The sequence below is a fragment of the Puma concolor genome, chromosome A3 (assembly GCF_028749965.1).
Source record: "Puma concolor isolate L17-30 chromosome A3, mPumCon1.1.hap2, whole genome shotgun sequence".
Lineage (NCBI taxonomy): Eukaryota > Metazoa > Chordata > Mammalia > Carnivora > Felidae > Puma > Puma concolor.
Genome location: NC_141669.1, coordinates 140,428,858 through 140,454,341, shown reverse-complemented (window position 1 = coordinate 140,454,341; position 25,484 = coordinate 140,428,858). Strand labels below are relative to the sequence as shown.

At 60.5% G+C, this 25,484-nt stretch overlaps 1 protein-coding gene across 1 annotated transcript; it reads left to right on the top strand.

Annotated features, from left to right (window-relative positions):
- The first annotated feature begins 11,064 nt into the window (after positions 1-11,064).
- On the top strand, positions 11,065-24,920 carry YTHDF1 (YTH N6-methyladenosine RNA binding protein F1). The gene is made up of 5 exons (XM_086702679.1): positions 11,065-11,343; positions 11,515-11,539; positions 12,535-12,614; positions 20,251-21,771; positions 23,599-24,920. Exons 1-5 carry the CDS (start codon positions 11,317-11,319, stop codon positions 23,623-23,625), a joined length of 1,680 nt encoding a protein of 559 aa, XP_086558805.1. The 5' UTR covers positions 11,065-11,316; the 3' UTR covers positions 23,626-24,920.
- Positions 24,921-25,484: the final 564 nt, after the last annotated feature.

Here is a 25,484-nt window from a genome sequence, read left to right as displayed (position 1 = left end):
CCTCAGGACCTTCCCCGGATGGGCTTCCCTCAGACCTGTCGTGGCCACACAGGCTCCACCAACCAGCTCAAGCCCAGGGGCCCCACCCAGCACCCCCAACCCCAACAGTTAGGGAACACGGGACGAGGGCTGAACCCAGGGACCCCGGGCGGGCAGAGCAGGATCAAAGGGCACACAGGGTCCAATGCGGAGAGAACAGACAGGAAGGCTGGATGGGGTGTGGGGGCCGCGGCCCCGGGGGCCCAACCTAGCTCCCTGCTTCCTGGAGCAAAGAATAAAGTGAGGAAGCAGGCTAGTCAGGGTCATTGCTGACAGTGGGGCAGGGCGCGGTCAGGAGAGGCTAACCTGTCCCAGGCCTGGCCGCAAAAACACCCCCAGGGCCGCCGGCAGGGTGGGCCACGCCACAGCGAGGGGCACAAAGAAGCACCGGGAGGAGGCGCGGAGGTGGAGGGGTGTGGGGTCTGACCCAAGGGAGACGAGATGGGGCCGGGCACCTGCCCCGGCACGCTCGCTCACCTTCCACGCGGAGCTGCCTGAGCCCGGCCACAGCCGGGAGCCCCTGCTGCCGTAGGTCAGCCTGCACCCGTGCCTCGCGTCCAGGGGGCCGGCAGCTGCCACCTCGTCCTGGAGGAGACCCGTCGCTGTCCTGGCTACACCAGCTCTCAGCTGCCGGGGTCCCAGCGCGTCCCAGAAACCTCCTCCTGTCAGAGGCCCAAAGCCACCCAGTGTCCCGCGGGAAATCCCCGCACGGCGAGTGGCCGAAACCAGGCAGCAATCAGCACGGCACTGCACCCCCTTCTCTGCCCCGTCCGGCTCCCAAGGCCAGAGTGGCCTGTGGAGGGGGGTGCAGCAGGGGCGCAGGCGGGGGAGGGGTGTAGCTCAGGGGCTGTAGGGGGTGGCCTCCTGCAGGAGGAGGCCGTGGGGGCTGGACCCCAGATGGGACTTCCCAACGGGTTGGTCTCCGGATATCTGGGCCCCCGACCCCTCCGTGATCCCGTGCCTGGGATGCAGAAACACTGTTAGCTTTGGCCATTTCGGCAAACCCCAAAGGGGCTTCTGGGGGGTTCCCTCGGGGGCGGACCCTCTGTCCCTGCTCCACCCCCACCGTCAGATGGACAGGGAGGGGGGTACCAAGTCTCCAGCCCGCTTTTCCCTCCAGAGAGAAACCTGCAGCGCCCAGGGTTGCGGTGGACGCTCTGGACCTGGGGCCCGGACAGGCTCGGACGACCCTCCCAGGTGGCCCTGGGGGCACCTGTGTCGTCTGTTCCCTCTGGCCCTACTGCTGTGGGGCTGGCTCTGGAGAAGCAGTGTCCCACAGAGTTTCGCGGATCAGGAGGTGGGGGGAAGGAGGCGTCTCCCTGGGCGGCTGGGGTTCGCTGCCTGAGCCGAGGGGCGTCTGCGGGAGGCCCCGCGCCCACTGCCCTGCTCATCTACAGCCACGCCTGGAACTGTCGACACAAAGGATCATCCGTGTTGTTTGTATAAGTGAATAAAGGGAACTAGGGAGGTAAAAATGGCTAGCACATGCTCCTTCTGGAAATACCGAGAACACTGGAAATGTAAAGAAAATAAGTCACCGTCTGAACCAGCTCTGTGGCCAGACCAGGGCCAGCTTCCGGATCTGACCTCGCCCTGCAGCCACGCAAGATGTGACCACGGTGGGGGGCTGCACTGCACCCCTGCACGTGTCGCTGAAACTCTCTGTGAATCTAGAATTATTTCAAAAGAAGGAAAAAAAACACCCATGGGGGTCTGGCACTGAGACGAAAGCACTGCTCTTACCACCCGGCTGTTGACTCCCAGCCAAGCTCCACTTACCTGCTCTCTGCCCGCTCTCCCCTCCTCTGCCCCCTCTCCCCTCTGATCCCTCTCCCCTCCTCTGCCCTCTCTCCCCTCTGCCCTCTCTCCCCTCCTCTGCCCCCTCTCCCCTCTGATCCCTCTCCCCTCCTCTGCCTTCTCTCCCCTCTGCCTGCTCTCCTCTCTGCCAGTTTTTAATCGGGAACAAATATCTGTCAATGCCTTGGAGGGCTCACCTTGACCACGGGGGCGCTGTGTCTTTACAGTGAAGTCTTCCCAGGTAAGATGATGCCAGATGCGGGGGTGGGGGGTGGGGGTGGGGAGTGCCCCTCATCAGCCCAATCATTTACAGATGGGGGTCTGAAGATGGTCTACGCAATTTTCTCCTGGAGCCAGACAGGACCCTGCTCTGCCTGGATGATTCGGAGCCAGCTGGATTTGAGGGGAAGGTCCCTGAACCAAGGCCTCCTCCCCACCTGTGAAGGGCTGGCCGGTCAAGGTAGGAAAAGAGAACATGAGAGAGAGGGGCCAGCTCAGCATCACCCCCCACCCCCCAGTGCCCACCTCCTCCAAGCCAAAAAGCCACCTGAGAAGGTTCTCGGGTGGAAGGCCTGCGACGTGCTGTTCATGCCAGCGCTGGCTTCCCTTTGAGAAGATGGGGGCCAGGCCCCCTGGGCGGACGTGTCGACTGACTGGACACATCCCCCTGGAGTGAGGCTTCCGAGGCCGGCCCGAGTCGGCACAAAGGAGGTAGGGGAGGAAGCTGAGCCCCCGGCTCTCAGCCCAGCGAGGCCTGGAGGCGACCCACCAACCCTGTGAGACGAGGCAGAGGGCCCTCTCTCGCCTCCCGTCTCCTCGCTGAGAAAAGGGCTCCGTGAGCCCCCCACGCAGGGGCCAGAGGCCTGGCTGGCCCGGGAGCTCCCCCACCTGCGACCACAGAGCGAGGACTCCAGGCGAGAGCACAGTGCCCCTGACAAGCACACTGGAGGCCCAGGGAGGCTGTGGCCTCTGAGGGGGCAAGAACAGGCGTGCAAGGTGGCAGCAGAGCCCCGTGCCCGGACCCCCGCACACACTCGCCCCTGCGGCGTCCACACCGCGGTCCGCCTGAGACCCCGCCCTGACCCGGTGCTACAGCCGGGCCCTTGCCGACGGTGACGGGGGACCCCGTCCCGGCAGCTGACGCCAGCGGAAGGGACCCACGGCCTCGTGGCCGGCAGCACAGCCTGAGCATGACCGACGCTCACGGAGCCGAGGCAGCCAGCGTGGGAGGGCGTGAGCCACACCCGCTGTGGTTCTCTGTGGGGTCCGCAGAGCCCAGAACCGTCCCACAGAGGCCTGGGGAGGCAGAAGAGGGGGGAGGGGGGAGGGGCTCCTTTTGGGTCATCCTCACAGAGGATGCTCCTGTGTCACCCCACCCTCTTCACCCCTGCATCTTACCTTGAGGTCTCTGGAGCGGACCCTGGGGTGTCAGTGCTTTGGGGGGGGGGGCTGTGGGGAGCACAGGGAGGGAGTGGGCAAGCCACCGATCCTGGGTGTGCTCCTGAGGAGTCATCGCCTGGGCAGCCCGCTGGGGGCCTTGGATCCCGCGGGCAGGGGTGGCAGGGCACGTGGGTGCAGGGCTGAGGGCACATGGGTGTGGGGCTGGAGGCGGCAGGGCACGTGGGGGCAGAGGCAGCAGGGCAGTGGGAGCGGGGCTGAGGGTAGCTGCGGGCAGAGCCGCCAGAGGCCAGCAGGGGGCGCGTGGGAAAGGCGAGCACCAGACAGTGGGCCTCACCCTCCTCTCCCCACCTGCTGAGGCTGAACTGGCAGGACCTCAACCTCAGCCCACGGAACTCACAGCCTCAGGGCTGCCCGTGGTGGCCCGGCCCGAATCACCTCGGACTCATTTAATGAGATTATTTCCTGGCACGCGTGGGCCCAGGCCTGGGCGGGACAACCGGCTTCTCTGTGAAGAGAGTTCAGTAAAGCTGAGCCCGGCTCCCTCCTGCCCCTTCCCCAAGCCTGGGTGCCCCTGGAAGCTGAGCCAGGAGGGTGGGGGATGGCCTGAAGGGCCAAAGGCAGGGGCAAGGCCTGAAGAGGAAGGAGAGAGGTGAGCAGCAGCCTGTCACCCTACTGCCCCGCAAGCCCGGGGATGTCCACTGGCCAGACGTCCACGGGCCTGCTCTGCTGCGCACCACTGTCTGGGCATTGTCTGGAACCTTGAGAGGGTCCCACATCTGGGGCCAGATCCCAGCCGAGGGACCCAGGGAATTGTCGGCTCAGCTTCAGGAAGGGCTGGATCAGGGAGCTCACCCACCTTTGGTAGACAGCTCTAGAGAGAGCAGAGCTGACAGGCCGCACCGGTAAACAGGTCTCAAATTTCCCAACAGCGTGCAGGCAGAGGGCCGAATGGATTATAGGGGCTCAAAACCGCACGCTCTCTCTCTCTCCCTCACTTTGGATTTTCAAACTCCATTGTTTGGAGCAGAGGTCTCACATATGGGGTCTCAAGCAGGGGCCCTGCAGACAAGTGATGCCTTGGCTGGGCCCCACGTTCCCCCAGAGTGAGCATGAGGTTCAGGGGAGCCGCAGAAGGGAGGGACAGACCACTCGGGAGCCCAGGGGAGGCTTGGCAGGGGAGGGAAGGAGGGGCTGAGCGTGCCTGTCGGAGACGGGGAAGGGAATCACAGGCAGAGGCAACAGCATGGCGCGGGGTGGGGGGGGGGTCGTGCCTGTGGTTGGTTGTGGTGGGGACTGGAGGAAGCACAGGAAGGTGCCAGGCTTGTGTGGGGTGGGTCATGGGGACCCTAGAGCCAGCCAACAGGTGCCAGCTGAGCAGCGTCAGGGGTATGATGGGCGCCCAGGCTCCGCAGACACCCTCCTCTGTGCGTCTGAGGTCTGGGCCTGGGTTTGCACACCAAGCATCATCGCTGTGGCCGGGACTCACAGCCACAGGTGACAGAAACACAAAGCTTTAGCGAAAATGAAGTGTACTGGTTCCTGTGACCAAAGCACAGAGATGGACCGTTTCCGGCTTATCCTCTGCTGCCCTCTGGGTCGCGTGACTTCCAGGCCAACGTGGCCGACAGCTCCCGCGTGTTTGGCTTCTCACTGGTGGGAGAAGGTGGGGCGTCTCATCTCCAGGCACAGGCCCCGTCCTGGGCTGGGGCTCGCAGGCTCCAGAGGGGTCATGTGAGGTGCCCACTTGTAAACCACAGGGACCGGAGGGAATCTTCTGGAAGGGCGTGATGCCGTGCACCCTGCTCCAGGCCCCCACGCTCACCTTGCTTGCAAGGGCTGAGGGTCCAGCATGATTCTCCTCCATGGTCCCAGGACCCGCCCAGGGGCCAGACGCCTGCCTCCCTGTGCCCTGCGGGAGGCTGGCCAGACCCCAGGCCCCTGCCCAGGGTGGGCCCTGCTGTTTCATTTCTGCCCCACCTGCCCACCCTCCCCGGGCACCTGGCTCAGCCCCTGCCCCCCATTCTCTGGCCACTGGCTTTTGTGGTCCTCCCTCTTTGTGAACCCCTGGTGTACAGTCTTCATGGCACCCTGACGCCCTGTGACCCAGGGCCGCCCTCGGGGCATTGCATCCAGCTCAGACAGGCCGGAGCTTGGGGTTTTTCAAGCTCTGTGGTCAATATCTTGATATTCTCAGTACTTTGGTCTTTCGCCTTGTGTTTTGTGAAGTGACATCCCACGGGACGATGTGGGGGGGGGGTCTCCCTGTTCCTCTCTCTCCCCAGGACCGATTCTCAGCTGTCCACTCCACCGTCCTCTGTCCGGTCCCTGCTGCCACTTGTCACCCCAGCAGGGGTCTGGGTGTGAACAGAGGGGCGCCGAGTCATGAAGATGGGCTTGGGGAGCCTGCAAGGGTCTGTGTTCTCCCTCTGAGCAGCCCCTGCCCCAGGGAGTGTGACACAAGCAGCAAGTCACAAATGCTACAAGAGGTGCAGAGAAAAGGAGGGCCCCTCCTGCTTTCTGAGCGTGCCGAGAGCCACCCCCCGGCTGCAGCCCAGGTGCGCCCTGTCGGACCCAGCAGTGCAGTGCTTTGCCACAGCCTGCATCATCCCATCGCCAAGGTCAATGCCACCTGAGTCGGGACAGCATTGCAGAGCAGCCACCAGCAGGGGGCATCCCCACCCTGCCCCCCACACCCGCGAGACATCCGGGCCACCACCTGGCACCGTCTTTGGGGACAGAGGAGGCAGAAGACGCCTTCTGCAAAGCGGAGTCAAGATTCTAAAAACGCAGCTCCCGGGAAAGCAGGGAGGGAGCTGACGGGCACAGACTGGCACGGGGAGGGGTGCTGCCGGGCTCTGCGGGGAGGTCACGCAGAAGGGCGGAGCCAAAGGTGCCCGCTGACGACAGGACAGGCTGCAGGGTGCCGGCAGCTGGTTCAAGTCGTCCGGCTGGCCGTGGGGGAGCTCTCTAACTGCTGGGCGTCCAGCTGCTCCAGGAACCCAGAACCGGCTGGCTCTCCGCCTGTTACCATGCGCCTCCCCCTGCCAGGCTGTCCACCAGTACCGCACAGGGCAGTGGACACAGGCCTGGCCACCGAGGGCTGCCCTCGCAGGGGGCGTATGCAGTCGCCTTTGCACCTTGACTCCAAGTCCTGGCTGGTGAGTTGCTGTCCCCTGAGCCTCAGTTCTGGACGGGCCCCAGAGGCCTTCCTGAGGCCAGGCCAGCACCCCTTCTGCCTGTCTCAGCTCCAATCCAAGGTGACCTGTCTGTCCCCACCTGTCCCCGCTCTGGGTCACCGGGCAGCATCTGGCTCATTCTCTGTCCCTGTGCCTGGCTGCCGGTACACAGCAGGTGCTCAGGGAATAAGCTGGGCTACTTTCCAGGCTGTGTGGGTGCTCCCCAGTCCCTTCGCCAGCTCCTCAGGGCAGAGACTGCCTGGTGCCCTCAGAACGCCACGTGAGCAGGCCGTGTAGTAGGTGCTCAATTAATGTTTATGGAATGAACGACCCAGTGAAATATGTAAAAAGGGGAGGTTTGAAAACTAAACTGCTGTGAATCACAGGAGGCACATCGAGGTTACTACTGGGGGGGGGGGGACCTGCACATCTGGAGAACATGGGCGGGTTTTGTCGGGGGTGAAGCAACTCCACAGAAAGCAGAAGAGGGGTTTCTGGAAGGAGGCCACTGACTGGGGATAAACTCAGAGCTGAGCTGAGAAGGTGACCAGAGAGTGACTGGACACCGGCATGGGTGTCCTCGTTGCCTGTCGGGTGGACAGGCGTGTTGGTTTTGCAGGCCCCAAAGGCTGGTTGTTGGGTGAGGAGAGTTTGCTCCCGCCGGGTGGTCACCTGAACTCAGGGCCACCGGCCATCGGGCCCGCCCGGATGAAGGGATGGGGCTGGGATGAAGGCCTGCCTCCCTGCTGATGAATCAGCACGGCCCCTTTTGGGGGCCATCTGCCAGATCTCACATCACGTCGCGGCCAGCGCGAGTGCCCTTTGATACAGTGGGTCCGCCTACGGGTACCTCCCTCCGGGTGTTGTGTCCCCGCACCAGGAAGCCCCGTGCAGCGACGCCAGAGCCTGAACAGCCCAGGAACGACCTGGGGAGGGATGAGGGGAGAGCTCGGTGGGCACTGACGCGTCCCGTGAGAGGCAGAGCTGTGTGCAGGCTGAATGGTGGGGCAAGGGACAGACAGATGGACCCGTGCTTACATGTGCAGTCAGGGTGGAGGCCTAGGGAATACCCCAGCCCCATTCCCGGAGGGTTCCACCTTGTCCATTCGAGTACAAAGGCGAGGTGTTTAACCACAGGCCTACACGCCTTTGAAATAAACGGGAAATCAAAACAGCCCTCTTCAACACCGGCAATGTTTAGAAAACCCCGTACCAGCAGGGTACGGCCGGGGGCAGGCACCCGTCTAAGGGTGGAGGGCCCAGGACGGGCTGGGCTTTCTCTGCCACTGGGCACATGTGGCAGTGAGACGCGGCAGGAGGACTCAGCTCCTCCCTAAGGCAGAAGGATGAGCAGGGACCACGTGGGGGACAGGAGCAGAGTGTTCCAGGCAGTGGAGAGAGCCTGTGCTGGTCTCAGCACAGACCCTGCGGCTGGGCCGCCCCTGCTCCACGGGTCCCTGCACCGTCCCAGAGCCTAAATCAGCCGGCCCCAGACCTCTTCCCTGTCAGGAGCTGCTCCGTCCGTAGCCTGCAGCCCCCGAGCCTCTCTGTCCTGAGGAGCTGGGCTGGGAGGGTCTCCACACCCCTCCCCGTGGCTGGCCCGTGGCGGCGGCCCTCTGCACTGGCAGAAAGCCCAGCTCCAAACTACGTAATGCCATCCTTCCTGGGTCCTCAGGCCTGGCAGAGGGAAAGGCTGGGGCTGGTCTAGAGGGCCTCAGCCTTCTGAGCTGGGCCTGCAAGGTCCCCAAATTCCAGCTACCCCGGGGCCCCTATTCTCTCCGCTGGCTGCCACGCACCATGCCGGGCTCTGGGCGGCGCCCGCTCCCCGTCTCACTGAGACTTGGCGCTGATCGCTGCTGGACCTCTGAGCCGCTGGGGTGGCAGCCGGTGGGCCTGCACGATGGCTATCAGATCCCGTGTGCCCCTTTCCTGGCCAGCAAGCTGGCATGATCATACCTCCTTCATTTCAGAGGCCTCTCTTTCCACATCTGTGGGTGGAACTCAGCCCAGCCCCTGGAAGCTCTTCTCCAAATTTTCCAGCTGATATCACCTGTGGATCCCTGCACTGAGCTGAACAGTGCTCCCCCAAATTCACACCCACCCAGTACCTGTGACTGTGACCCTATTTGAAAGTAGAGTCTTTGAAGATAGAATGAACTTAGGATGAGGTCACTCGCATTGGGTTAGGGTGGGCCCTAAATCCAATGATAAGTGTCCTTTTAAGAAGAAGGAGATTCAGAGGCACGTGGGTGGCTCAGTCGGTTTGCCAGTCAAGCGTCTGACTCTTGATCTCAGCTCAGGTCTTGATCTCAGGGTCGTGAGTTTAAGCCCCTCGTCGGGCTCCACGCTGGGAGTGAAGCCTACTTCAAAAATCAATAAAATACAAAATAAAAAAGAAGGAGGAGATTCAGAGACACGCACGCAGAGGAGAAGGCCGTGTGACGGTGCAGGCAGGGGGCTGAGGAAGGCCTGGGGCTGCGAGAAGCTGAAAGAAGCAGGCAGGATCCTCCCCTGGTGGGACTGCATCTCTGATGACGCCTTGGTTTCAACCCAGTGACACTGATTTCGGACTTCGAGTCTCCGGAGGGAACACGCCCCTGGTGCCGCCGGCGGCCCGGTTTGTGGTGCATCATCATCACAGCAGGCCACGGACGCTCACACAGTCCTGAGGGCTCCATCCAAAAAATCGCCGACGCTCTGAGCCGCTGCTCCCCCCAGTGCGCTGCGGCTCCTCGGGCAGGTGCAGGCGAGGCCGGCGGGGAACAGCCAGCACTCACGGGCCTGCCCTGATGTGACGGCTGTACGTACGCCATCTACTCCTCGTTGTAATCCTGGAACGGGAGACTTATTCTGCCCAAAACAAGGACAGAACGGAGCACAGGAGGGTGAAGGAGCCGTAACCAGCCGTGTGGCCCTAAGCCGCCATTGCGACCACCACCCTCTCCTGCCTGAGGGAGGTCAACTGGAGAAAGGAGGCACCGGGGCTCTGAGAGGGCCGAGTGTCCGGGCTCTGACCACTGTGTTCTCCTGGCTCTGGGTCACAGGCATCATGCTGCTCCAGGCCCCGGGGACGACGATGCCCATGCGGTATGTCCAGCCTCGCCTATGCACACAGCAGGAATAGGACAGCACTAGGTGCCCCCCTCCCCCAGCAAACGATCTTACAGGCGACCACAATCTCCATGTGTCTTCTCCATGCCTGCCACCTGTTGGACGTGGCCCGCCCCAAATGCCTGACTTCACCTTAGTGTGAGCTGCCCACGGCCCAAGCGTATCAAAGTCCTGCTGGACCCGGATTCATCTGCAGGGCATCAGATCTTCCTCTGGGCCTTGTGCCCAACCTGCCTTTCCCATCCTTGGGTCAGGCAGGGCCCCCGGGAGATCCAGGGACGAGCAACTTGGAGCAGCACACTCCCCCGTGGCCCGCCCACGCACCAGGGCCACCTCTACCTCCTCCTGCAGCCGCTGGAGATGTTGTCTGGTGCCCGGCTGATCCTGTCTCTCCAGGGCCAGTGCAAGCTCTGAGGCTGTCTTGGGTCCCACTGTGATCTATGATCCCAGCAGTCCCCATCCACCCTGCTTAGTGCCTAACCTGCCTGCTGGCATCTGCCTTGGCCCTGCTTTGGGGAGCGATCCTGTGATTCCCCAGCCTGAGCCGGCATTCCAGGCCTCCTTCATCACAACCAGCGCCCAGATCTGGGGCTTGTGAAGATCTTACCCACCGGTGCACTGGAAAGAGAGCTGGAAAGGGAGCTCAGAGACCCACCTGGAAGCCACAGTGGGAATTGGCCACAGGGGCTCTCCAGCAAGGGATCGGGGTCCAGGCTGGGGACCCTATATTGGGAGGGGTGGGAGTGAGTGTGAAATGAGAACTGGACCCCTTTCAGGAAGGTGGAGCCAAGAAGGGGCTGTGCGGCGGTAAACAGACACCAGAGAGCCCCCTTGCACGTTCTGGACCAGGGCAGGGTGTGGGGCTGAACTCGCTTTTCCTCCCTGTGGTGAAATCTGGGGTCAAGACTAACATGCAAACTGGCGATAAACTGGGGAGCCCCCTGGAGGCCCAAGGGAGCGCTGGAAAGGCAGCTCCCTCAAGGAGGCCCAAGCACAGGGCTGGGGGGGGGGGGGGAGACAGCTGTTGCCACCGCAAAACTTAGGAAGCCCAGGGGTGCAGCCCCACGGCCCGCAGAGCTCACACCCAGGCTGCCCCTCTGAGGGACGCTGGTGGGGCGCCAGGGGCGAGCGAGCTGCAGGGTAGACGGGGGTCCAGCCCGCTGTATGCGGCTTTCGGTAGGCGGTCGCACTCGCCGGCTCAGCTTCTTCAGACCTCGGGGAGAAGCACGAGCGGGGGGCGTTGGGGCCCACGACCTGCGCCAGCAGCTCAGGGTGCAGGCGCCGGGTCCGGCAGGTGCAGCCCCCGGGAGGCGACCCGCCGCCGCTTCCCGCCCGGCCCCCCGCGGCGCCGCCGGGTGCGCCCACGTGACTTCCCGGGCGCGCCCCGCCCCCCCGCCGCGCGATACCGGGACCCGGGCGCGACATCCGTCCCGCCGGGCGAGGGCGCGCAGGCGCGGCGCGTGGCGGCCCGTCGGCGCTCCCGGCCTGCCCCGCGCGCGCTGACGTCGCGCAGCCTCGTCCCCGCCGCCGCCGCCGCCGCCGCCGCCGCCGCCGCCATTGGAGTCGGCGCCTCGTCAGTGCGTCCCGTCCGGGCTCCGTCTCACCGCGCCGCGCCCCGCGAGCGGCCCGCGCGCCCAGCAGTCGCCGCCGCCGCCGCCGCCGCCCGGCCGGCGCCCGGGGAGGAGGCGGCGGGCCCGGGGCCGCGAGAGCGCGGGTGACAGGCCCGGCCTCGCGGGGAGGCCCGAGCCGGCGGGCGCCCCGGCCCCGCGCCGCGCCGCGCCGTTCATGAAGCATGTCGGCCACCAGCGTGGACCCCCAGGTAGCGGGGCCCGGGGGCGCGGGGGAGGGCGGCCGGGGGCGCCCGGGGGCGGCGGGGCCCGTTCGGGGCCGGAGCGCGCCCCACGCCCGGGAGGGGTCCTCGTGAATAACTTTGTGTTTCCCTCTCCCCGGGGTCCCGTCTGCGCGCACGACCCGGCCTGCGGCGACACAGAGAACAAAAGGACAGGATACTAAAGGTGAGCGAAGTTGGCGCGGTCGCTGCGGGTCCTGGATGGAGGAGGCGGCGGGCCATGTGGGGGAGAAAAGGTCTCGGAAGGGCGTCTGGAGCCGGACGCTTCTCCTCCGTGTGCTTCCGGGAGATAGATGTTAGGTGGCGATACCGGGAGGTTTAGCAGCTGGAGATCGGGGACTTTTCAAGGAGAAGTAAGTGAAAGGGTGGCGGGAGGCATCGCATCCTCCCTCCCCGCTGCAAGATGGTGGACTTGAATGGGGGAAGGGAGGGAGGCAGGTGTGCGGGGCTGGCCCCGGGGGCCCTGGGGAGCTAGCTGCGCACCCCAGTAGTTAGAGCCCTAGTGAACCGGGCCTCGGGAGTCCCTCGTGATGTTCTGGCTTAGGGTAAACCCCCAAGACTCCCTGTCGTGGGAGCCCGTAAGTGACACTTCGTGTTTACTTGGAAGACTTTTCAACCAGTGTGTGTTACTCGGGTGTAACCAAATATGGTTCATCATGTTTTAAGACTGGAAAGGGCCCAGCACTTTATTTACCTTTCCTTTCCTTTTTCGGCTGAGCGTTGAAACAGCGGAAAGTAAGCGGAGAGCCGGATAAAAATGAGCTCGGAAGCGTCATTCGGTTACAGCCTGGCCCCGCTGCCCGGGCCGGAAGCTCCCGGTTCTTCTCCGTCCCCCCACTCGCAGTGAGGCCTTTGCAAGCGCCGTGGTTGCCTCCGTAGTCTGCTCGGGCCACACCATCATCCCCGAAGCCCAGTTACAAGCTCTTGGTTATTTTGTCAAGTTCTACCAAATTATGATCAAGTTTTTACCAAAAACATGAAATTGTTGAAAGTTGCGTCTTGCCGTCCTAATTGTGTAAACGTCAGCTGGGTACTGTGTTCTTTCTTAAGTAAAAGCAATTTCTAGAAATCGAGGGACGTAGGCTTTACTGTCTTTGATTTCCATGCTTAAAAGTAATTTTTTAAAATTCAAAGATAACATTTTGCAACTTCTTGTTCTAGTACAAAATGGTTCTTTGCATCAGAAGGATACAGTCCATGACAATGACTTTGAGCCCTACCTTTCTGGACAGTCAAATCAGGTGAGCTTTTTTGTTCTTTATTTTTTTTAAACCTGTATTTTTATGTTAGTTTTGAGTCTCGTAATGCAACTTTCCTGCTACGTTTCTGATTTTATCATCCTAAACAACGAAGAAGCACCATATAAAGTGTTAGAAACAGAGAGCATGCTGAGGATCTGCTCAGAAGACTAGCCTTGAGTTAAACATGGGGCGTGAGTGTGGGGAAGGCGGCGCGCCCCCGGAAGGAAGGTCCCGCTGGGGCCGTCTGCAGGGGGCCTTCTGTCGTCCTCAGCGCCTACGGCTCAGTGATGCACCACCGTGGATGGAGTGCAGGCGTGTGTCGTTGTCTGAGATTTCCCGGGGAGTTATTTTAGCTCTGGGCAAGGAGAATTGTGGTCCAGGAGAGCATCTAAGAATCCAGCTCCGGAGCCAGACTTTGGCCTTGGGTTCGGATCTTCACTCCGCTGCCGTGTGACACTTCCTCAGGTGGCTCGCCTCTTGTGTGCCTCACTGTCCTTTTGCAGAAGACTGGCTGTGGAGACGGCTGGGGAGTCGTTGGGAGGATGGCAGGCAGTGCTCGTCCAGCTGTGACATGGCACCCGTACAGGGCCCAGCAGGTCGTAGCGGCCCGTTTTTCTTCGGTTTTTCAGAGTTTCTCCACCGTGGCCCTGTGGGCATTTTGGACGGAAACAGTCTTTGTTTGGGGGGCTGTGAGTCGTGGGGTGCTGAGCAGCCTTCCTGGTCTCCTCCCCCTACACGCATACCGGTATGACGAGCAGAACTGTCTTGATGGCGTCTCCTGGGGGCCGACTTACACTGGGTAAAACCACCAGGCTAGTTGGAGTTCAGGGTTAAGCATAGCGTGCACCACTTTTAAAACATACTACGCGTGTTCGCTTTGGAATAAAACCAGGCTTTGCCTCTTCCCTGGGGTGGAATGAAATTAGTTTGTCTCTTTTCTTGCCAGTCTGCCCCTTTCTAAAGTGTCTTAGAACTTAAAACTTTTCTCTGTGTTTGTCCTTCTTTTTTTCAAATGTGTATTTTTGAGAGAGAGAGGGAGAGAATCCCAAGCAGGCTGCACGCTGTCAGCTCAGCCCGAACGCTGTCAGCTCAGCCCGACCGGGGCTCGATTCCGCAAATTCGGAGAACATGACCTGAGCCGAAATCAAGAGTCGGAGGCTCAACCTACTGAGCTCCCAGGTGCCCCTGTCCTTACTGCACTGAGCCAGTCTGCAGTCAAGGTGCCCAGGACACCCTTTCCAGAGCCCCTCCCCTTGCACCCCTCCTCTGGGCAGGGCCAGGTGGGGCAGAGAACTGCCCTGGCCTCGGGGACGCGTTGTCGGGGTAATGGCAAGAAGTTGAATGAGTACTTTATTTTTCCCTTACGTGGTCTGAATGCTATGGCGGTATCGTGTTTTAGGCTTTGACCAAAGAAAGGTGAGAGGAATTGTTTCACTCGAAATATGTTTTTATGAGGCAGGCGCTTTCATGTTATTTGGGCAGATTTCCTTAGAAGCAGAGCAGGTGATTTTCTGTCAGGAGGGTAATTACGGCTGTTTCACCCTGGGGAAGCCAGCTGGGAGGACAGGGGTCGGGTGACGCTGCAAGGGACAGCCTTAAAACAGCCCTTTGTCCTGGGTATCGGTGTGCTTTTCAGCAAGATGGTTAATCACATTACTTAAGAGTAGATTCGTGATCTTTTTCGTTTTTTTGTTTGTTTATTTTGAGAGAGCGCACATGCGTGAGAGCTGGGGAGGGGCGGAGAGAGAGGGGGAGAGAGAGTCCCAAACAGGCTCTGCACCGTTAGCCCAGAGCCTGACACGCGGCTTCAGCTCACGAAACTGACGTCATGACCTGAGCTGGAGTCAGGAGTTGGACGCTCAACCGACAGCCACCCAGGGGCCCCAAGAGTAAATCCAGGTTCTTGATTGAGAACAGATTTTCCAGAAACGCCCAACTGTTAGAGTGTAGAATGCAGGTAACACGGGAGAGCTCTTAGAGCCTAATTTGCCTGGTCCTCTTGTTTTGTGGATGAAGAAAAGGGCCCGAGAGGCCTGGTTTGCCCGGGTGGTGGAGCCAGTTTGTGGCAGAGCTCGGTTCTGGACTAACTGGGAGGGGGAAGAGATGGTCTCTTCGATGCACACAGCAGGGGCTCGTTTGGTCCTTGTGTTTGTTGCTACTTTCTTTGTTCTGGCCACCACGCACGTGGCCTCCTTGCAGACAGAAGCCACTGGGGATTGATGACACCTCTGGGTTTGGGCTCTGCTGGCAAAGGCTTCTCCTGAGGACAGCTCTGTGTTTCGGTGTTCCAGCTCCCAGACGGGAGGCGCGCCATGGGGCCCGCCCGACCGCACGTGAGTGAGGGACAGCGGTGGCTCGTGTGGCCGGGAGCAGCGCGCTTCAGTTGCCAGCACTGTGCTTCTCTTTATTGAGGTGTTTTGGACATGTGACAGGTGGCACGTATTTGAAGGGTGCCATTTCACAAGGGACTTTGCCTGTGTACCTCTGGGGCCGTCACCGCAGGGAGGATGGTGACGAGGCCGTCAGCCCCGTGACGCTTTTTTTTTAATACGGGTGTGTGTAGTGGCAAGTTCGAGGCTATTTCTGTTTTTGTGTTTTATGAAGTTTTAATACCGGGACGGTTTGGAAAGTGTTTACAAGCATGCTGTTCAGGCTAGTTCAACTTGTAACGCCCCACAACGGAGCCGGGGTCCTGGGTGCGGGAGGGCCTTTGGGCCCTCGGGCGTGCATTTGTCCCTTCCTGGTCGCCCCCGGGAGCATCCTGATGTAGCAGCCCTGCATCCCGTCAGTGACACGAAATACAGGTTAGCTTTAGGAGATGGGTGGGGGGGGGAGTGCGGGGGAGCAGACGGGCTCTGGGTGGGGGCCACGCGGTGTGGATACTACGGACTGAACCGGATCACTTGGTCGTCAGCAGACGCGCTTGTTTGCCCAGGCACGTCTGACAGAGACGCAAAGGAGTGGAAGCAAACTTTTCTAGTTTATTTCTCAATTGTGTTCAGTTCAGTTGTGTTCTAAGTGCGATAGGATGTTTTCACTTTATGAGAAAGTTTTGCGAGTTTTCCTGTTCCCGTTTTCAGTGCTGAGCACCGTCATCGGTTTATGCTTATTCTTCTAGAAAGCTGTGATGCCTCTGACGCGAGGATCGACTTCCACTTTGAGCAGAGCCACTTGACGTGCTGGGGTGTGTTTTCGCAGTTGAGGGTGTGGTGGGCTCTCACCTCCGTTTCCAGGACCTGGTGTGCCCCATCCCAGAGGTTCCTTAGGTGGTCAGGTTGAAATTTGTACCTTCTCGCTCTTTGCAGAAAGCGTCTGGCCTCGGGAGGTGCTTCTGTGTATAAAAAGACCAGCTCATCTTGAAAATCGTGCTCGGCTGTCATCCAGGGTTTCTGTCAGGTTTGGGGGTGGTTTTCACCCCGCAGCACAAGGCCAGGCTAAACTGATGCCCTGTTGGGTGGGCCACTTCATGTGGAGAGCCTGGGGGCCAGCTGGCTCATGGCTTGCTCTGTGCTGGGCAGTTCTGGCGGGCTCGAGCGACTGGGCGAGTTAGCAAGGAGCGCGTGGTCTTGTAGGCCGTGGCCTGGCGCGGGTTTCTTGCGGTCGTGTCCAAAGGCTGTGGGCTTCGGTGATGGCACCCACTCAGTGGAGACCAGCCATCGTGGAGTGCGGCTGGTGGGGCCCAGTGGGGTCTTCACATACTTCTTAATGTCAAGTTGCTCAAAACGACACGCCTCATGGGGCGCCTGGGTGGCTCAGTCGGTTGGGCGTCCAACTCTTGATCTCGGGGTGGTGGGTTCCGGCCCTGTGTTGGGCTCCGTGCTGGGTGTGGAGCCTACTTAAAAGAAGAAACTACGTGCCTCGAGCTGGACACAAAGGCAGAAATTCTCTGGCGTCAGAAACTGTGCTCCTTGCACGCGACCCAGCCAGCTGAGGGACTGCAGTCCTCTTGCACAGAGACACATGCAGCCAAGCCTGTGTCCCCAGGGCTTCCCCCGGGTGCACCTGCTGGGCCCCTTGCAGCTCTGGTCCCTTTGTCAGTCTTCGTAATTGCCGTTGATACTTTCCACTTCTACATAATTTACTTAAGCGTAATTTCTAGCCGTTCAGGATGAGTTTGTTTTTTAACGTGACTGTACTTTACCAAGTGTGAAAAAGTTTGAATTTTAGAATAGGTTCATTATTGTGTTTTACTGTGGTTTTTCAACGAGAGTGACACAGGGATCACAGACAGAGACTTGGTGGAAGTCTGTTTTGTCTGGAGAGCCCATTTTGTCTGTGATCTTGGACTTGGCCACAAGGAGGCGCCCGGGAGTCCGGTGTTTGTCAGTCTTTCCTCGTGGAGCCTCGGCTTGCCTTGAAGATGAGTCCGCCTCGCCTCCCCGTTTTGGGGCCCTGCGTTCTAGCAAAGGCTACAATTAGACGGAGTCTCGTATGTGGGAGCGTCAGTCAGGGGGATGGTTTTACCCGCACTGGCCTCAAAAAGGTTTTCGTAGGTCCTGCCTTTTCCTGGACGTGCAGCACCCCAGCCTCGAGCGGAGGGAGAGTCGGGCGGTCGTTTCTGCCGCTGCGGCGCCTGCACCCGCACCCCCGAGACACCGGCCTCCAGTTGGCAGCCTCGGGGCGCGGTGGGTCGAGCCGAGGAGCGTCCAGGCGGCAGCACATGTGTCTGGAGCCCGCGCTGCGGGGCACAGCCTGGCCAGTCGGGGCCGCGGCCCGGTTCACCTATGCGGGGAGGAGAATTTCAGTTTTGCTGGAAGTTAAGGCCGGAGCATTTGGGCCCTATGTGCTGCGGCGGACGGACGGACTGACGGGGACCGCTTCCTGTGCAGCACAGCCCGGGAGGGAGGGGGTGTGGTCCGAATAGCATGCGAGAGTAAACACATCCGGGTCTTCTCACGGGACGAATGGCTGACTGCACGTAGGTTCGTACGCCGACTTGCTTGGCTTTAACGCTTTGAAGGCAAGACGGCCGGCGGTGCAGCGAAGAGCTGCCGGGAGGACAGGGGTGGAGACCGGGTCAGGCTCACGGCGCTGAGGTTGCCGCACGCGGCCCTCCAGGTGGCCTGGAGCCAGTTGTGTCCCCGGGGAGGACAGAGGTGAGGACAGACGGACGGACGGAGGCCGTGGGCAGGGCTGGCGTGGGAGTGCCGGGCCTGGTGCGCGTGGGGACGGCTGCTGGTGGGCCTGCGGCCGCTTGTCAGGACGCCCCTTCATCTGGGGCCTTGAAGCGAGGAGTCTCCGTTCCTTTTGCTGTAAGAGGCGTAGCGTTGGAGGAAGATCTGTAGTCCAGGTGCTTTTGTGACTCTCCCGTCCGTGCTCACCGTGACCCGCCTGCACTGACGGGTCCCAGGAGGAGAGGGTTAGGTCCACTCAGGGCCACCACTTCTCTCCCAGACGCCCTCCTGCCGGGAGGCACTCCCATGAGCCAGGAGAGTTCAGGGGTGCCGGCTGGCTGGCTTCCTGTTCCTGGGACGGTCCCGGCTGGAAGCCGCCGAGAAGCGCCTGTGCACAGCGTGGTCAGGACCCGGAACGCCAGTTCTGTCCAGTCCACAGCAGGACTTTAGATGAACTTGGAGGGACGTTGAATGGAGAACACAACGCATGATGGTTTGTGTCCTCAGTTACGTCCTGCTACGGGTGAGGCTTACCTGTGAGTCACGAGTGAGGTGTTAGCCCCGTGTGAGCCCCGTCTGTGGGTGCTGAGGTCAGGCGGCAGGCTTAGCTCTTGGGGCTGCCCCTCGCCTCGCAGAGCACGCCCTCTGCCCGAACCTGGTGATTTGCTCTCCCTCCTGACCGGCCCCCTGGAGAGCATCTTTGAGGGCCCAGGTTGGATGCAGGCAGACAGAGGAGGTTACAAGAAAGGGGCCGGAGTCACTGACGTCCTTTCTGGGGAAGGTAGCTCCAGCTGTGCCGCGGCTTATGGGACATTGATGATGAGGCCGGTTCGTTGTCTGTTTTTCACCCCCTGGGCATCTCCATGATTTTTATTGCTGGGAAAGTCCTTGCCTTTTAAAAAGTGATTTCTGCAGTTGTCTGCCATCAAATGGAGCAGCCAACAGGCAGGAGCAGCGATGCCTGAGGTCCTGCGAATCCTCGATGGGATGGGGCAGCAGGAGGTGGCAGTGGAGACCGACAGCCAGGAGGCTGGGTGACCGACGTCACGTGTTGAGCTGGGACTGCTGAGGGACCGGCCTGTTCTCCAGAGGGTCCTCTGGGGGAGCGGGGTCTGGAGAGTCCCACGCCTTCTCACGGTGGCAGAGCGCAAATGCTTGTTTGGCATTCTGGCTCTCCCTCCCTGGCGGCCTCAGCCCGGCTCCCCCCCCTCTGTGGGTCCCTGGGACTGTGCTGGCCAGGACAGCGGTGTTCTCACGTGATAGTCGGTGCAGGGCTGGAGGAGGAGGTCTCTGGCCAATGCTCTCCTTGTAGAACTTTCTGGTTGTTTGTAGAGGAGGGTAGGGGAGAGGAGGGGGCCCACTAAGCAGTCAGAAAATGGTAGCATGGGCTGGAAAGCTTGCTGCTGCCTCCACTCTTGTTTTCCTTTATGGCCTTGCCACTCCTTAAACCAGCTGCCCTGGGCGGGAAGCCTGCACCCCTACCCTGCACCCCTCCACTCCTCCTACCACCCATACCTGCCAGGAAACCATCTACATCACCTGCCAGTGGCATGGCCAGGGGGCCCCAGCTGTGGCCAGAAGCCCGCTGAGTCTCTCCCCAAGGAGATGCCTTGCCAGAATGGCTGACCTCAGGTCTAAATCCACACCCTGGGCAGATTTCCTGAGATTCTGGAGGTGAGTCTCTGCTGCCTTGAGGGCAGTCCAGCCGCTCGAAAAGCCCTCTCTGAGGCTCCAGCCGATGCACGGGTGTCCTCTCAGTAAGGAATCCCAGGTGAAGTTGGAGCCCGACGTGAAGGCTTCTCCAGCTCAGAGAGCAGGCAGGACACGGAGTCTTGGCCAAGGAGCCGGCCGAGGCCTCTGTGCTGCCTGACGCGGTGAGAGCCAAGGTCACGCCTGGGCCGTGGTGGGGATGTGAGATGGCGAGGCCCCTTTGGACTCGGAAGTGGGGGTGGGCTGGCAGGAAAGGCGTGTGGGAGGGGCCTCTGAAGCGGCCTTTGATAGAGGGGGTGGGAGGAGCCCGTGGGTCCAGCGGAAAAGGGTGTTGCCCGTGAGCCGGGACCCACGGGGACCCGCGGGAGCATTGAGCAGTCAGGGGGCTTGAAACCAGGCTGCCGGGCAAGCCGCCCTGTCGCCCCGAGCTCTCCGAAAGCCGTCTTGGCCTTCCCACAGCTGTCCTCCTCTCCCGCCGTGCCGGCGGTGCTGTCCCGTGTGCGGGGTCGGCGGCGTCGCCGCTCCTCACTCTGGTTCCCTCCCGCGTGAACAGTGTGCTGCTTGAGGGTGCAGGAGTGGCTGCAGGTGGACTGCTGGCGGCCAGTGACGGGGCGGCTGGGCCTGGTCGCGTCACGCGGACCCAGCACGCCGCAGGTGACCACCTGGCTGCTCTCAGCCCTTGCTGTGTTCTCACTGGGCGGCCTCAGTTCCTGTGGGGGGTGACGGTGCCGTGCAGCCCGCCTGGACCGAGGCAGGAAGTCTCCGAGTCGCGTCCTGAGAGCAGTCTAACCCGTCCCCGCTTGTTTTCCCAGAGTAACAGTTACCCCTCCATGGCGGATCCTTACCTGTCCAGCTACTACCCACCGTCCATCGGATTTCCTTACTCCCTCAATGAGGCGCCCTGGTCCACTGGAGGGGACCCTCCGATCCCGTACCTCACCACCTACGGACAGCTCAGTAACGGAGACCACCACTTCATGCACGATGCTGTCTTCGGCCAGCCCGGGGGCCTGGGGAACAGCATCTACCAGCACAGGTTCAATTTCTTCCCCGAAAACCCTGCCTTCTCCGCCTGGGGGACGAGCGGGTCTCAGGGGCAGCAGGCTCAGAGCTCAGCCTACGGGAGCAGCTACACGTACCCGCCGAGCTCCCTGGGTGGCACGATCGTGGACGGGCAGACGGGCTTCCACAGCGATACCCTCAACAAGGCCCCCGGCATGAACAGCCTGGAGCAGGGCATGGTGGGCCTGAAGATTGGGGACGTCACCACCTCTGCTGTCAAGACCGTGGGGTCGGTGGTTAGCAGTGTGGCGATGGCCGGTGTCCTTTCCGGGAATGGTGGGACAAGCGTGAATATGCCGGTTTCAAAGCCGACCTCGTGGGCTGCCATTGCCAGCAAGCCGGCAAAGCCACAGCCGAAAATGAAAGCAAAAAGCGGACCTGTCATTGGGGCAGCCCTGCCCCCGCCACCTATAAAGCATAACATGGACATCGGCACGTGGGACAACAAAGGGCCTGTGCCCAAGCCTCCGGCCCCCCAGCAGGCACCGGCCCCCCAGCCTGCCCCGCAGCCCCAACCGGTCGTGCAGCCTCTTCCCGCTCAGCCCCCCCCTTTGGCCCAACCGCAGTATCCGAGCCCTCAGCAGCCACCCCAGACCCGCTGGGTCGCCCCTCGCAACAGAAATGCGGCGTTCGGGCAGAGCGGAGGGGCCGGCGGCGACGGGAACTCTCCTGGAAGCGCTCAGCCTAATTCTGCCCCCAGTGTGGAGTCCCACCCCGTTCTGGAAAAACTGAAAGCGGCCCACAGCTATAACCCTAAGGAGTTTGATTGGAATCTTAAGAGCGGCCGCGTGTTCATCATAAAGAGCTACTCGGAGGACGACATCCACCGCTCCATCAAGTACTCCATCTGGTGCAGCACGGAGCACGGCAACAAGCGCCTGGACGGTGCCTTCCGCGCCGCCGGCAGCAAGGGGCCCGTGTACCTGCTCTTCAGCGTCAACGGGAGCGGGCACTTCTGCGGGGTGGCCGAGATGAAGTCGCCCGTGGACTACGGCACCAGCGCGGGGGTCTGGTCTCAGGACAAGTGGAAAGGCAAGTTTGACGTGAAATGGATTTTCGTCAAGGACGTGCCCAACAACCAGCTGCGGCACATCAGGCTGGAGAATAACGACAACAAGCCGGTCACCAACTCCCGTGACACCCAGGAGGTGCCCTTAGAGAAAGCAAAGCAAGTGCTGAGAATCATCGCTTCCTACAAGCACACGACCTCCATCTTTGACGACTTTTCTCACTACGAGAAGCGTCAGGAGGAGGAGGAGGAGGTGCGCAAGGTGAGTCTGACCTTCTCGCGCTCGAGCTCTGGGCGGGCCGGGGCCGGAGCCGGAGCCGAGGCCTCGTGCTCGGTGGCTGGGGCCCGGCGACCGCCAGGTCCCCGTGGCCTCAGGCAGGGCCAGCAGCGTCTGGGCTTGTCCAGGCACGGTCACCGGTGGGGGGGCGCGTAAGTGGACATGACCACATAGCTTTGTGGTTCTTAGGGAACGGGAGCCCTGGGGCCACGGTGCAGAAGTCTCCCTGGACACTTAGAAATAACGCCTGTGGACTGGGGTAGGCCGGCGAGGCTGCTGGTGCCGTGGGGGGCTACGGGCCCTGCCTGACCCCCCAGGGAACCGCCCTCCTTGCCCGGGAAGCTCTGGTCTGGAGGCCGTGGCTTCTTTTTCTCCTGAAAACCCAGTGCCTTACAGGTTTTGGGACCTTGAACTCTCCCTCCGGGTGGCAAAGAGGAGGTGGGGGCAGAGTGGGTGTGGAACGCAGGCCTCCCCTAACCGGAAGTGAGCATCTAGAACCCGGGGTGCGAGCCGCGAGTTGGGCCTCCGACGTAGTGCGTTCCCCTTCGGCCACCGAGAACCTCCCGGAGCCTGAGCAGTTCCGGCCCGCTGAAGCGAGTCTGCCTGTGCTGCAGCGGAACGGGGCCCGTGGCCGTGAACTGGCCCAGGGTGGGAACAAGGACGGCGAAGCACACTCTGTGAAGCTGGCTTGTCTAAGAGAGTTCATGCTGAGGTTTTTTCCTGCTGTTTTGATATCGAAACATCCTTTTTTAAATTAAACGTCAGTTGACGATGGTTGGGTGTGCGGTCCTGTACCGACAGACGCCTCACCCGTCTGTGAATGGCAAACGTCCCGGAGCATTTTTAGCCGAAAGGCCTGTAGCCGATGGTGACGTTAGCAGTGTTAGGCGCTGCACATAGCGTAACCATCACGGTTTGTAAAACTTGAAAACGCATTGGTCCTTCTTTCGTTTGTAGGGAAAGGAGAGGGGCGTGTGATTTATTTCCAGTTACTGAGATCCCGTATTCTCACTCTTTTAGGTGTAGAGTAAAATACCCAATTGCTGAATTTGCAGGGATAGAGCAGAGATCACTGGTCATGAAGCTTAAGCTCCTTGGTGGATTTCAGCCTGGCAGCAGGCTTTGTGTGGCTGTGGTTTATCTCAGATACGCTTCCTGACTCGCTAGGTTCTGGGAGTTGTGACGAGGCTAGGGGTAAATTTCTGCCTGTAACCGGTTGCCGTTTTTAAGGGTCTGGGGTCCCAAACCTGAGTTGGCCAGTGGGGTTGGGAAGAGAGAGTGTCGAGTTGGTCCGTGGGAGGCGTGCCTGCAGGCAGACTCGGGGCACTCACGGCATTACTCTGTTCCTCCAGGGAGCTTGAGAGACGTGTGGAACCTACCAGAACTTTCAGCAGTGTGCTTCTTCCTTAGACCACTGTTTGCGTGTCTCCAGTGGAGTTTAGTTGCAGCACTGTGAGGAAGGACCAGTGTGGTTTCTGCCCCTATTGATGAGAAGCCACCCGGGCGGACGTGGGGAGAGACTGAGATGTGTCACGGGCTCGTCAGACATGCTCTGGGAAAGATGGTTCTGGGTGTGGTAGGAAAGAGACCCGGCCAGAGAGGACTTGCGTGGAGCAGGTGGACGCCGAGGGCTGGGTATAGTTATCAGAGGCCCGGGGTGCCTGCTGGCGTGGCCTGGCTGGTCCCCGCGGGGGGTGCAGGCCCAGATGGGGGCCACAGCCCACAGCGCGGCCCGGGGGACCTCACTTCGGAGGGAGTGTGCGTGGCGTGTTCACTCCGTGTGTTCACCTCTTCTCCTTTTTCTATTTACAGGAACGGCAGAATCGAAACAAACAATAAGGATGAACCAGTTTCTTCTGTGTTCTAACGTCGGACTGAAAAAGTTGAAGAGAACGTGTGCTTGGTGCTGTTGTCTCGTGCGGGGCCCGACTCGTCGCACCTCTCGCTCATTGTCTTTCATTTTTGCCCAGATGGATCTGCGTTCGTTTGTACTTTTTCTATGGATTATCGTATTCTAGAACTCACTAATAAAGGAGTATGTTTTCTGTCAGCCTATCAATCAGACCTAATGTGAGATATAAGTATCCTTCAAAAGCAAACCAAACAGAAAGCCCTAATACATCTGAAAGGTGGTTTTTTGGTTTTTTTCAGGTTTTATGCAGAAATTATGTTCTTACTTTTCTGGTCAGTGTTCTTTAACATGTTTACGTGGAACTCATTTCTCAGCCCTTTGTTGCTTTATAGCAGACACGAGAAACCATGACTGGTTTTGGCGTTTACTGTCTTCTGTTAAAATACTTCTTTTCAAAATGTTGAAATCAACAAGTTAATAATCACCTCATTTGGGCAGTTTGCTATTTTTATTACCTGTTATCTGTCTAAAACGCTAATCCGTTTGATTTTTCTACTAGACGAAAAGATACGTTTTAGTTTTCCAGATGTGGTGAACGTGCCCCGTCGCACGGAGCGCCATCCACCCTCGAACGGTCTCAGGCGCCGCGGCCGCCGGGTCCCTCGTGCTGCTCTCCGCCCGGCGGGGTGGAAGCGGCGGCACGCGGAGGGCCGGGCTCAGCGGGCGGCCGTTCGAGCTGTGTGCGTCACCCCACCTGCCCCCCTCCTCACCCGACAACCCGACGCCCTTCTGAGTTTCCTGCCCACGATGCTGAGCTTTACACGTCCGATCCGCTGGTGCAGACGGAGCGGCGGGCGATGCCGCGGGCGTCGGTTTCACCGTGCGCGTCTGGTTTCTCTTTCCCGTTGAATGGGTAAAAAAAAAAAAAAAAAACCTTTTAGAAACTGAATTTGCTGTCCTGTTCTGTGGACCGAGGGACCTTGAACTGGCTGCCACCTGGAGTCCGAGTCAAGCATGACCATGGTGCTCACACCCGTCGCTCCGGCACGCAGTCTGCACGCGCCCACTGTAGGGGATCTTCCTGTTTAGAGAGCAGATACCTTCTGAAAACTATTTACTCCAAAAGACCCTCTGAGTTAAAGTTTAAGCTGTATTATTTAGACTTGTATTTAGAACGTGTCACTTTCTCTGAACTGTTCCTGCCTGTGTGGAGTCACGGACAACATCAGATAACTTTTCCTCTGGAGAATACAAGCCTTAATAAACAATACCTATTTAGCAAGTCTGGTGTCCTCATTCTTCACTCCCCTTTCACGGGTTGGTGGTGGTGGTAACTGCACAGCCAGCTGCGGGGGGAGGGGGTCGCTGCCCCAGAGCCCGAGCACGATTCTCCGTGTCCGAGACTCGTTCTCGTCTGCCGCAGGGGAGCCGGCGACCGGGACCGTCGATGTTGTAACTTCGCTCACCCCGCGCTGTGGTTTGTGGGAAAGACGGAGGGACTGTTTAAAGATCCGGTTACAACTCCGAGTTCGTAGTCCCCCCGGCGTTGTGCTGCAGGCCTTTTCAGATCTCAGCACCGGCCTCCCCGGACTGGCCGTCCCGCCCGCCTCCTCCCTCCGTTCGTTCGTTCTTCAGCCGCGGGCACCGGCACGCTTCCTCCGAGCCCGCGTGTGTAGCAGGAAGTCCAGTGCCTGCTCGGTTTGTTCTACCGTTGAAGTAAAATTCACAGGCACGAACTGTAAGAGGTTTGAAGTTTGAGGTAGAGCTGACACAAAGGTACAGGATGTTAGCATCATCCCAGAAAACGGGCTTTCCTGGCTGCTCGCCCTGCCAGGGCCCAGCCATT

What these genes read in the sequence shown, in the direction of transcription:
- YTHDF1 (XM_086702679.1), top strand. Translation starts at nt 11,317, where the DNA reads ATGTCGGCCACCAGCGTGGACCCCCAG. An exon ending in AAAAGGACAGGATACTAAAG is followed by an intron (nt 11,540 to 12,534) that starts GTGAGCGAAGTT and finishes TTCTTGTTCTAG; the next exon opens with TACAAAATGGTTCTTTGCAT. An exon ending in TTTCTGGACAGTCAAATCAG is followed by an intron (nt 12,615 to 20,250) that starts GTGAGCTTTTTT and finishes TTGTTTTCCCAG; the next exon opens with AGTAACAGTTACCCCTCCAT.